At 42.1% G+C, this 12,180-nt stretch overlaps 1 protein-coding gene across 1 annotated transcript; it reads right to left on the reverse strand.

The window, feature by feature from the left end:
- Positions 1 to 3,881: 3,881 nt before the first annotated feature.
- On the reverse strand, positions 3,882 to 11,389 carry C8H10orf71 (chromosome 8 C10orf71 homolog). The gene is made up of 2 exons (XM_009897713.2): positions 11,175 to 11,389; positions 3,882 to 9,406 (listed from the first exon to the last, which is right to left on the reverse strand). The coding sequence occupies exon 2, from the start codon at positions 9,229 to 9,231 to the stop codon at positions 4,600 to 4,602; it is 4,632 nt and encodes a 1,543-aa protein (XP_009896015.2). The 5' UTR covers positions 9,232 to 9,406; positions 11,175 to 11,389; the 3' UTR covers positions 3,882 to 4,599.
- Positions 11,390 to 12,180: the final 791 nt, after the last annotated feature.

The raw sequence follows: 12,180 nt of genomic DNA on the forward strand, positions 1-12,180 counted from the left end.
CTCTCTAAAACAGATTCAGCAGTTTGCACAAGGGCATTCAAATTCTTGGGATAAAGCTGTGGCTGTACAATGTGACAAGTCTGTCATGTGACAACTAGACTGGAAGTCATTGCAGCTACCCCAGAAGGAGAAGAAGGCTTGAAGGGAGGTGGCTCTGGCTCTAGGTCCGAAGACTATGTAAGCTGTGCTTGGCCTCAGTCACATCTGCCGAGGAAGAACCATCACCGTTAACAAGCCTTAGGCCACCAAGGAATACAACTTGCAAAAAAGGCTCTGTGCAGTGGAAGGAAGCAGTGAAAGTGAAGCAATGGCTTTCTGTTCCCTTCAGCCTGCTGTGCTTCTGTGCATGCAATGAGCCTGCTGTGCTCTTCAGTCATAACCACCATCTGTTGGCAAGGCAGAATCCAGCTTAGTTTGTTTCAGCACCTCTTTAACCTATGATTGAATGTCACTGTCCTTTTTTATCATGAATATGCTTTCCAACAGCTGCTTTCATGACCATTGCACACCTCCCATAGCCCCTCACCAAGGAACAAGGTTAATTCACAGCTGTCATGTTGCTTACTAAGGACCTATTCCATCCTAGTTTCCCACAGCAGGAATGGAAGAAAACCTAGCAAATACAAATAGAAAAAGGCAAGGAAAGAAAGAAAGAAAAAAAAGTTATTTGAAAAGGTATAATCTGGCTTCCTTTCAATGCATGAACACCTTGTGTTCACCATCACAGGCACTACTGCTGTCTTACACTGATATACAAATGGAAGGTCTATAGGTATAGGGCTTATAGTCATTTATGTGTATGCGTGTGAGTGTGTATAGACACACACTCCCACAGCCTAGCAAGAAGTTGGCCAACAATGTGATCTAGGCAAGAACAGGTTTGCTGATAGTTTCATACTCAGATGGTGACAACACCAGGCTGGGACCCAGAGCAACATTTATATCATTCTCTGTGGCAAAGTGCTCTAGGGACAATTGATGAGAACCAGGTCTCTGGATGCTTGATGAGAACCACTTTCATATCTGTCTTCAAAACTCTACAGTCCTATTTGTTTCATTTAGCTACAAATTCATTTAGGTACTAATTCTGCAGGTCAAAATTCCCTCTGGGACATATGCATGTTTAGAGACATAGTTTGCTGTAAATGCAGCTCCTTTAAGCTAGCAGAAAAGGACCCAAGTCCCACTTGAAATGCATTTGGTGTCCAAGTTAGCACTGGCTCCTTTTCAAGTGCCCACATTTCAGGTTGCCTTCACAGTAGACTGAAAAATAGACTCTGCTCACTTCCCGTGCCTACAAGTAGTGCATTGGAGAATCTCATTCTCCATAATGAGAGTTTAAGAACATCCCTTAAAAAAGGATGCAGAATAGACTAGAATAAACCAGGTGGGAAGAGACCTTCAAGATCATCATGTCCAACCCATCATCCAACACCACCTAATCAACTAAACCATGGAACAAGCACTCCATCAATTCTCCTTCTAAACACCTCCAGTGATGGTGACTCCACCACCTCCCTGGGCAGCATATTCCAATGGGCAATCATTCTCTCTATGAAGAATTTCTTCCTAACATCCAGTCTAAACCTCCCCTGGCAGAGCTTGAGACTGTGTCCTCTGGTTCTGATGCTGGTTGCCTGGGAGAAGAGGCACCCCACCTGTCTGCAACCTCCCTTATCATATGTTAAGGGACAAATGTGCACATCTACAAAAAAATGGCAGTTAAGCAAGCAAAAAATGATTTAATTTTTAAATGTAGTTCTATGTTTTGCTTATCAAATACCATTTATTTTATATCTGTGTACACATACCTTGTATCCACAGTCTCCCCATGGAATGCAAGCTTCTACCCTGTCCTCTGAGAGTCTGCCTACTTCTTGTCTTGTGGCTGTTAAGGGCATGTAAATTTGTAATATCAAAGAAATCCAAATGTCTAGTTTTCCAGATTACATAGGTTCTGTCTAAATGTACCATGGAAAACTTTAATAGATTTATTTATCTATATTTTAACATGTAGATTACATTCTGCTCTGTACTGGATTGACATTATGCTGCAAACAGTGGCAGCAACAGCTCTGTACTGGATTGACATTATGCTGTAAACAGTGGCAGCAACAGAGAAATGCAACATGAATGGCATCATGTCAGTTTAGTAAAATATTTGTGGCCAAAAAAAAGAAGGGAAATATTCATACTAGAAGCTATTTCCCTTGGTTTAATAAGTTGAAAATTGATCCTTATTCCTGATACACTCTCGATTTTCAAATTCTTTTTGTATTTCTTTTAAAGTGAGCTCTGTCCCGGAGAAGACTGTATTTTCTGAGTTCCAAGTCAAAGTTGGCTTAAAAATGTCAGTGCTTGCAGAGCGAGATTATGGAATACTTCAGGCTGTAAGAGATCTCAGGCCTGTTCGAGGGTCAGCTCTGAGGGCAGCTCAGGCTGTTCAGGCTGTATCCAGTCCGATGTTGAAAACATTCAAGGGTGGAGACTGAACAATAAATATCTATTCAAATATGGGCATCTGGCTCAAAACACAAACCAAACTAGCACAAGCTTCTTAATTTCCACCCCTCTGATGCAACTGTCTACTGCCAAATCACAAAATGGCAAATCTGACACAACTCTGCACAGCAGGTGAAATGAACCTTAGAAAATCATTAAAGACCAAATCCAAACCCCACTGAAATCAATGAAGAGATGCCCTTAGTGTTTGTTAGGGAAACTATTTAGCAAATAGTGTTTGTTAGGGCAATTATTTAGCAAATACCACCAATGAAAGGAAGTGTCTGAGGGGATCAGGGCAGGATCTGAATGAACAGCTTTTGTATGGAGGAAGGCTGGGATATGAGTTCAGGTTAAGGAGTTGAACCACCAAATGTTGGTCTGTGTCCTGAGAGCAGCCTCAGTCCTGGAAATTAAGAATTTACTCAAGAAAACCTCTATCACACATATATTAACACTGGGAGGGTGAAGCAGGGCCTGTATCCCATCTCCATGTTGTATTTATTAACAAAAGGACTGATTCTTCCCTTTCTTTTCAGGAAGTCAGGAGATGGTTGGCTGAAAACAATCCTGGAAAAATCACCTAAGATGTGAATCAGGCTGAAAAATCACAGAATCACCAAGGTTGGAAGAGACCTCAAAGATCATCAAGTCCAACCTGTCACCACAGACCTCATGACTAAACCATGGCACCAAGTGCCACGTCCAATCCCCTTTTGAACATCTCCAGGGATGGTGACTCCACCACCTCCCTGGGCAGCCCATTCCAATGGCTAACGACTCCCTCTGTGAAGAACTTTCTCCTCACCTTGAGCCTAAACTTCCCCTGGCACAGCTTGAGACTCCTTGGAGCTCCTGCATTTCAATTTTAATTGGGGAAAGCAGTATGAAAATGAGACAAGGTAACACAGTATTCCAAATATAGATATTTATAAGTAGACACAATACATTCATTTTTTCCATATTTCCACCAAGGTTGTCTCATCATCTGTGACAATAAAAAAGAGCTTATGCAAGGATGAGTGATACTTTGATACAGATCTCTCAAAGAAAAGTGATAATCCAAACCACTTTTTTTCTAGAAATTCTTACTTTAGATATTTTATCTCTTTTTATCAATTTATTAGTTTTTAATCACAAGGTTCACAAGGCCAAAATTAGGTACATTTCTCAGGTTTTAAAAGTTAATGCTGTATTTCAGTGGGAGCCTGAAAACAAAACCAAACCAAAAAAGCATTCCAATTATCTTAGATAAGTATTTTTCTCATTTTAACAAAAAGTTGAATGCTGTTGGATTTCACCCAACCTTGCTCCTTACCAAAATATTTCAGGCTAAGGATCAAGGTAAGTTGAAGTTTCAAGCTGCATTATAAACAACCTCTGACTCTAGGGGAACTTATTTGGAGATTACCAAGAAATAGAAAGAATCCAGCAGCATGTTAGTGGACACTGCAAAAGTATATGAGAAGTCTAGAGCAGCTGCAACTGTATTTTGTTTGTGTAAAGGGTTTTTGACATGGCTGTTGCATTGTGCATCCAGTATACAGTCTTCTTATCAATAAGATCTGGGCAATCAATGTGTGCAAAAAATGAATCTTGGGTTTATGGCATATTTGCAGCCATATGCTTTCTACCTGTCAATACAGTTCAAAGAGTGTGAGTGAGGACGGTTCAGTAGATGTGGTATCTATCCTAGCTCTCATAGGATTGACAAGATGGTCTCAGAGGTTTTACTCTGTGTGACATATCATGCAACACATCTGGGCAAAAGGGTTCTTGCATTGGCAGTGCCAGCCACCATAACGGTAAAGCAGCAGTAGCAGCAAGCAGTGGCTTCATACTGTCACATTAATTTTTTCAGATGGTATTGCCCCTTCATCTCCCTGGCAATTTGGTGCTTACTCAAATTCGCTCTTCTTCTGGCGATCATCACCTTGCATCTTTCAACATGTTTTCATTTTCCTTCCCATCCAAACCACAATGAGATTCAGACATAAAGTGTTGTACAAACATCAAATCTGCAGTTGTTTTTCTGTGCACCTGTCTGTCCAAATAGTTCTTTAAAACTCTAATTGGCATATTTCGTTACCTCAGTTTTCAAGATACTCCTTCAGCAACAAAATCATCTAAATCAGTGAGGGACACTATGCCGGTATTTGGGATTGGGCTCATGCCCTTTCCTAAGTGAACCTGAGTTTCTTCAGTGTCTTGCCTGCAGGAGTAAGAGGATGGTTCAATATAGGGCTGAGTATCCACAGCTTCAGTGTATCTGTAGTCCTGATGACCACCTTCAGGCAGGTCAGCTAGTTCTCCTGGTACAGCTGGCACTAACCAGGTAGGTTCAGAGGGCTGAGAAGGTGACTTCAGCACTGCTACAGATGAAGCTGGTAAAGGCATCACTCTAGGGTAGGAGGCATAAGGAGAGTTCACAATTTCTGAAGAGGGTGGCTGGTAGATGTTCCCTCCTGAGGAAGGGACTGAAACTTGAACATATTTGCCAGTTTCTGGATCATAAAAAGTTTTTAAATTAACTTCAGCTGGTAAATCAACTACATAGTATTGACCAGAGTCAGGGTCCTGGAGGAGTTTACGCTGGGTTGAAGAGGGTGAAGGGCTTACTGCTGAGACACCACTGGGTCTTCCTGCACTGATTTCTGTAGCAGTAAAAGTGGAGTGAGGGGCAGGATGGAGGGGAGAATATCCCAAGGGTGAATGAGATGCTAGTGTCTGTCCAGAATGAGAAGACTTTCTATCTACAGCATCTGTATGCTCAGCCTGATGGTTTTTCTGTTGCTCTTGCATTTTCTTCCTCCTGCTTGCCAGCTTTTTGGCTCGCCTCAGAGCCTTTTCTGTTTTTGGTGGCACAGCAGGAGGCTTGCCTGCTGCTCTCTCCCCAAGTCCCCTGGGCTCCAGTCTCTCAGCTTCCCCTGCAGACTCAGAAAGCATATTCCTCCGTGTTGAATCCAGTATCTCTTCTGCAGACATGCCAGCTTGCTTCTTTAGTGACACGTTCAGCAAGGCAGGGTTTGTAGCATCCTCTGTCTCACTAAGGCCAGAAATTATCGGTTTGTCTGACGACAGACTAGCAGTAAGAGAGTGTATCTTGCTGCCGGACCTGGGGCCTGTGCATGCAAGACTGTCTAGCAAAACTGGTTCACCTTCTGCATGCAGGATGTCCTCTAAACCTTCATGGGATACCGGAGAACACATGTGGTTCTCTGACATGGAGGCAGTCTCAGGGGAAATTGTCTCCCTAGTAATTATTTTCTTCGCACAAGAGCCACCTCTGCGATTAGATAAATGATGATTGTTGAAGTAATTTGTCTTTCTTTCTGTAGGATAGATGGGGTTATTTTGTGATTGGTCATTTTCCAGACCTAAATTTGGCTGTGTTAAGCTATGTCTTGCCTTCCTAGTCTGGGGCTTCTCTTTCCTTCTGCAGGCAATTTCCTCATTCATTTTCCCAACTTTATTTAACAAAGCACAAGCCTCTTCATCTACTTCCATCAGCTTTCCTGATGAAAAACTCTCTGTATCTTCTAAAATACTGGGATCCAGTGTTGCTGAAGTAGATCCAGGCTCACTGGCCTCTTTCTCTCTGTCAGCTGCGCCATCCTTCACATCCTGCTGCCCTCTGTACCTTGACGCCAACCAGCCTACCTCTTGGGCACGCAACATATATCGGTGCTGCTTGTTGTGCTCTGCTGGGGGCATAAACCTACTTTCCATTTCCTTATAACTGCTGCTCACTGTATCATCCAGGGAAAAGGACCTAAACAGAGGCAGCTTGACAGCTCTTATGACCTGAGGAGATCTGAATGTGTTATCTTTAATCATAAACAAACTGGGTTTTATTGAGCTTGAAGATGGTGGTGGTGGTTGTGGTTCCTCAGACCTAGGGATAGACATGTCTCTTACAGTATCAGAAGCAGAATCCATGCTCTTGACTTCTTCCCTTTTCTCTCTTACTTTCTCTGTCAGCAAGTTCCTCTGTTCATTTCCAGCAACTTTTTCCCCTCTCTTCTCTGCTGTACTAGTACCAGAACTGATACAAGCATAATATTGTGGTTCGTCTTCCTCAACTTCTTTCCCCCTCTCTTTGTGGTTTTCCTTATTATCTGTACTCATTTCACTCTTAGTCCTCTGGTTTTCTTGAAGGCAGGCCTTCTGCATCAGGGGCACTGGTGGAGACAGCTCCTCCTGAACTGGCTGCTCTACTGTGGAGACAAAAGATTGCTCTGAAGAGCTAGCGCTTCTTTTGCCTTGTGTTTCACAGCCAGGTACTGCCATAACAGTTTGGGTGTCACTGTAAGGCACATCCTCTTCTGGTGAGAGTTGGCTTGGGAGTGTTTTGAAGGCAAAGATGTCATTCTGAATAGCAGCCTGTCTCTCATTTTCCTCATCCTGGACATTGGGACTTTGCACAGGCTGCCCAGCTGTTGTATCTGTATTGTCCCTGTTGAATGGTTTCAGTGATGGATACTGCTGATGCTTTCTTAAATCAGGTTCATTTGATTCATGTCTGAACAAGGGCAAGTTTTCATTATCCCCTGTATTTTTAACCAGATCTTGATGAGTTGAATTATCTTGCTGCAAGTTGTCTCCAGTCTGGTAAAATAAAAGGTCTTCTGTTGTCTGGGGTGAACTCAAAGTCAGGTAATTGTCTGTAAAATGTCCAGTTAAATCAGTTTTATTGTCCTTCTCAGGAACACTGCCAGACAACATGGAGGCTATATCACTCAATTCATCTTTCTCTACAATATTTTTGTTACTTATTTCTTGTAAAGTCAAGAATGAGGCATTCATTTCTGTACTCTTTTTCACACTTTTTCTAGTTCTATTTTTCTCCTCCAAGGCCCTTAGCAGGGGCGAAGGAGTATACATGCTTTTAACACGTTTACGCACATCCTTCAAGTTGAATAACAAACTCGATGCTTTCGATTTGTAACTGTCCCGAGACCCATAATCACTAAACGTGCTTCCATTGTGGTCTCTCAGTGCCATGCTCTCAGCAGGAGGAGGTGTTAATGGTATCAGCTCACTTTCTACAGTGTCCATCTCCTGCTTTGGTGGTATGATGGGTGTTAAGAGTTCACTGATGTTGAAAGAGGGACTGACTGATCCAGGGGAATTTACCTGTTTAGCTAGAGGAGTCACATCCAGACCAGATTCAGCACCAGTCACCTTTTCAGACAATGTCCATGTCTCATCACTGGCTGTGATTGTCTCCTTTGATGTCTGTCCCCTTTCTGCTCCCCTTTTTGTAGCCCTCTGTCTCCTCCAGGGAGGACAGGTGTTACCCATTTGAGGGCTGAGGGCCTCCTCTTTGACCAAAGTGGCCAGGTTTCTTTGTGCAGGTGGGCTGGGTGCCTGGGACATAGGTGAGGGTGAAACTATCCTGTGGGACATGGACTGAGGTGACATAGATTCCTGAGACAAGGCAGGGGGTGAAAGTTGAACTGGCATTGGGAGTGGTGGCACAGGAGGGGCTTCAGGTGTAGGGGGTGTTGGGGAATGGCTCTGATGGGTAGGGGGTGGAAGAGAAAGTGCATACGGGACAGGAGGTGGTTGAGGAGGACCCTGGTGCACACGGGTCCTTGGAGGTGGTGTGGGAGGAAGAGCTGCAGAAAATTCGGTTTCTGAAGCAAGGGGTTCCTGAGGTACATATACAGCTGTGAGAGGAATGCTGAAAGCAGCTTCTGGTGGATTTGGCTTCATTTGAAAATCTTTCTTCTGCTTTTTAGCAATGGTAGTCTTGACAGATGGCAACTTATGATCATGTGTTTGGGATCCTTTAATAAAGGGTGCTTCCTCCAGGTACGTAAGGTCTTCCTTTTTCACTTTTATGTTGAATTCCCCTTTTTCAGTCAGCTTTTTGTGATGAACATTCCATGATTCAAAAGCACTGTTTTCACTGTGAAGAAAATTACCTTTTTTTGCTGGCTCATTAACTTTAACACTTCTGGTTTTTAAAGCCTTTTTAGATGAACGGGAAAAATTTGACTTGGCTACTTTTGACATTTCAATCAGCACAGGATAATGACTATCAGAGTCACAATAACTCAGGTCTATGTTATTAGGTCTTTTCTGTGGCTCATGCTTGCCACTGAGACAGTGGCTATCTTGACTAGCTTCAGAAAATTCAGAAAGTTCCTTGTGGTTGCTTAATATGACTGTGTCATCCAAGCAAGCCTTATAACTTCCATGATTTAGTTTACACTTTTGAAAGCTGTTATTACTGGGCTGCTTAATGGCTATCACGGAACCTTGGTCTGCAGTCTTATCAAATGTTTTAATCAATGAGGACACCTTTGAAACATGTTTATTGTTCCTTGGACTAGGGACTGGCAAATTCAGATTTTTCTTTTCCATGGAAAAGGTGTTATTCTTAGCAATCCTATTCTCCTCTGGAGCACACTTTGGTAACTGCTGGAATGTGGAAGCTGATATTGTATGTTCATTGTTTCTTGCTGTTAGCTTGTTACAGATGTTGCTTTTCTTGATGGCATAGCTCAATGTCCCTGGGTGAAATTTAGCAGAGAACTGGAGGGTAAAGTCAGGTGAAATGGCAAGATCTGGTTCATTGTAGGAGTCTTCAAGTTCTGCCACGCACAAACTTTTGAAAGCCCGGTCTGTGAGGCTGCTTACCTCTCTATCTGTGTCATCCAGCAGACTCCCAATACTTGAGGAGTCACTGTGTCCTTCTGTATGTTTCTTATTTCCCTGCATTGTTCATGGAAATCACGAACAAATTATCCAAAGGATTAATTTCAGTGTCAAATAGGCAGGCGACTGTGTGGGGTGGTTCCAGCTACTTGCAATTCTCAAACACGAGGTGATTCCTCCAGACAGTGCTGCTGCACATCGATTTGTCTTACAGAATAGCTGAAGGAAGCCTTCTTCTCTGCAAAGCCAAAAATTGTAAATTACTTTTTTTTTCTCTATTAAAACAGAGAGCATTTTACAGATATATGAGACACTGACTAATTTCCTTCAACACACATTCTAACCAAGATGCTAGCAATACAATGAATTGTTATTTTGGCCAATTCAAGTAGCTAGCAGCTAACTGGTAGATTAATTTCTTGAAAGTGCCTTTAAAAAGAGTGGGCTTACTTCAGATTATTTGCTTAGTTTCTTAAACAAGGTTATAAGAGTCAAATTCCAACCATAAGCACATCCAAGTGCTGTGCACATCTTTAGCTAAGAAAGTTAGCCTTTTTTAAAAGTAATAATTGGGGAGAAAATTTACTTTAAAAAAGAATGTCACCGTGTACATCATTGCACACTGTGTTCAAAAGGAAAGAAAAATTGATAAAACTTACATGGCCAGACATCATAATTATAATTTAAACAATTTTGTTTAAAAAATTGTTATTATAGGGGACTTTATTCTCAGCTAGATCATGACTGCAGAAAATGAAGTCTATATAGAGATGGCAGGCTGGAGCTTTCCTGTGACAACTACCCTGAACAGAACCCTTGCCAGAGGAAGGAGGATGACACCACAGGTAAAGAGGTTTTGCTGTGCTTTAGCATGCTCCAAGCAAATATTGCTGGAATAAAAACCTTTAGCCACCCATATCCAGACATGATTTGGGTTGGCATATTGAAGTTGAGGAGGCTGCTAATATCATCTTAGCCAGCAGAAGGCAGGAGCGTCTAGGGGACTCTAGCAGACCCACTAAAGGAGGAACCATCTGGTTTCAGTTCAGGAAATGCTAAGAGCAAAAGGTAACCCATTCAACACTATTATAAAATATCACAACCTTCCATGAATCCCTGATTATGATGCACAGTTAGGGTCCACAGCATCGTGGCTTTTGTTTACCTACACATCAGTCTGAAGGCAGAATGGGAGAATCTCTGGATGGAACAAGTAAACATGAAATAGACTCTTAAGCCATACTTGAAATCTATACACCAAAATTCTTTAAAGTTTACTCTGTAAACTGTTTCAATACCTGTTCTCACACTCAAGGGCTTGAGAAGGGTATTGAATAAACTACATCAAGACTCAGCTTAAAATCATATTCAAGAGCTAGCTAAACCCCACTCCTTACAAAAAGTCTGATCCTTATCTTCATTTCCTAGGAAATTGTGATGATCTTCTAGCTGTCTCCATCTCAAACTTGGATCTGCTGTAGAACTGAGTAATGAAATTCAGTTTTCAGCCCCTCTAGCTGTCCAAATCCATGATTCCACTTTGGCTTACCTCAGCGAAACTCTTGGAGAAGGGCACATTTTTCCCTGTGACGAGTCAATGCTGGTCAGAGGAACTGAGCTTAATCAGGTGAATTACTCAGGCTCAGTCATTTCTTCAAATGAAAGCATTCCTCACCTTCCTTTACTAGTTAAAAAAAAACCCTCAGCCAACCTATTTTTAGACTCAAAATATCATAGTGAATCTTAATTCTATCCTTCCAGCCATACAATTCCAATGACTTATGCAGAGCTACAATAGATTTACACCAGAAATAAAATGAGCTTTAATAGAGCTCCTCCATTTTACTTTCCATAAACATTTTTCAAAGGTGAGGTTCACTCTCTCCACTGCATGTATATTTCTGTGCATAATGCAGCAAGAAAAAAATGAGAAGACAAATGAAGAGCCATCCTGCCTTTGGTTTTGGTTATTAACTCTTCTATTTGTTGAAAGTATGGGTACATACCTGCCATGTAATCTTGCTTCTCATTTTTAGAACTCTCTCATGCTTGTATTTGGCTTCATTTCTGACCGTCTTTAGTGAGGAGGTAGAAATAGTCCAGTGATACAGATTCTACAGAAGTACCATCCCAGGATGTTTCCAACCTTGAGCATTTTTTATCTTAAACAGATTCTGCAATTTGAGAACAAATACATTTGTTTGCATGATCTGAAGATTGTCTCATGCTGTAGTCATTAATAATTTTTTTGTTCATTTACATCTAAAAAACATTTTAGGGAGGATTTACAGGATTTCTTCCTGAAAGAGTCAGGTAACCATTCCTGAGTGATAATAACCAGATACCTTGAGAGTTTGGGAGCCTGTGGAGTGCAGTCAGGCACCTAGAAAACAACTATCACAACCTCCAGCACTCTCTGGAAGCTCCAGCAGGGACTAACAGTTGAGTGAGCAATGGTTTCCTGGCAGTCTGCCCATTGCAAAGGGTGGGTGACATCTCCAGGCTAAAAAAGAGGGGTTGCGCCAGATGACTTCATCCCTTCTGCTGTATGTGTATGTCCCTGCTGTGCCACCCTTTCAGATGGACTGCACAGAAAAAGATGTCTCCACTCAACCTGCATATGACTTCCTACTGTCAGTCTTGTAGACTGGGAACTAATGCAGCTGAGGTTAGAAAGTCCATTCTTTTCACTGTCCCTGTTGTAAAGAAGAGGGAAGGTGGACAGCTGGGATAGTGAGGGGCAGTAAACAAAACGTCTTTTTGTTTCTGTGCATGATCCAGAATCAGGACATGCTAAAGGAAACTTCAGCTGTGGTAAATGTGTGCTTCTGCTTTGCTTTTGCTGGTAAGATCCCCAAGGTTCAGGCTACTTTGCTTAATCTTTGCAAGAATGTATCCAATTTACCCAAAGAGAGCTTCCTGGCCCTGAGGTAAACCAAACAGAACATAACTGTAGATGCAGCAGATTTTCTTGAAGCAAGGGTCTCCTCTAAAAAAACTCCTGTGCCAGCC

Source organism: Dryobates pubescens, chromosome 8 (assembly GCF_014839835.1).
Source record: "Dryobates pubescens isolate bDryPub1 chromosome 8, bDryPub1.pri, whole genome shotgun sequence".
NCBI lineage: Eukaryota > Metazoa > Chordata > Aves > Piciformes > Picidae > Dryobates > Dryobates pubescens.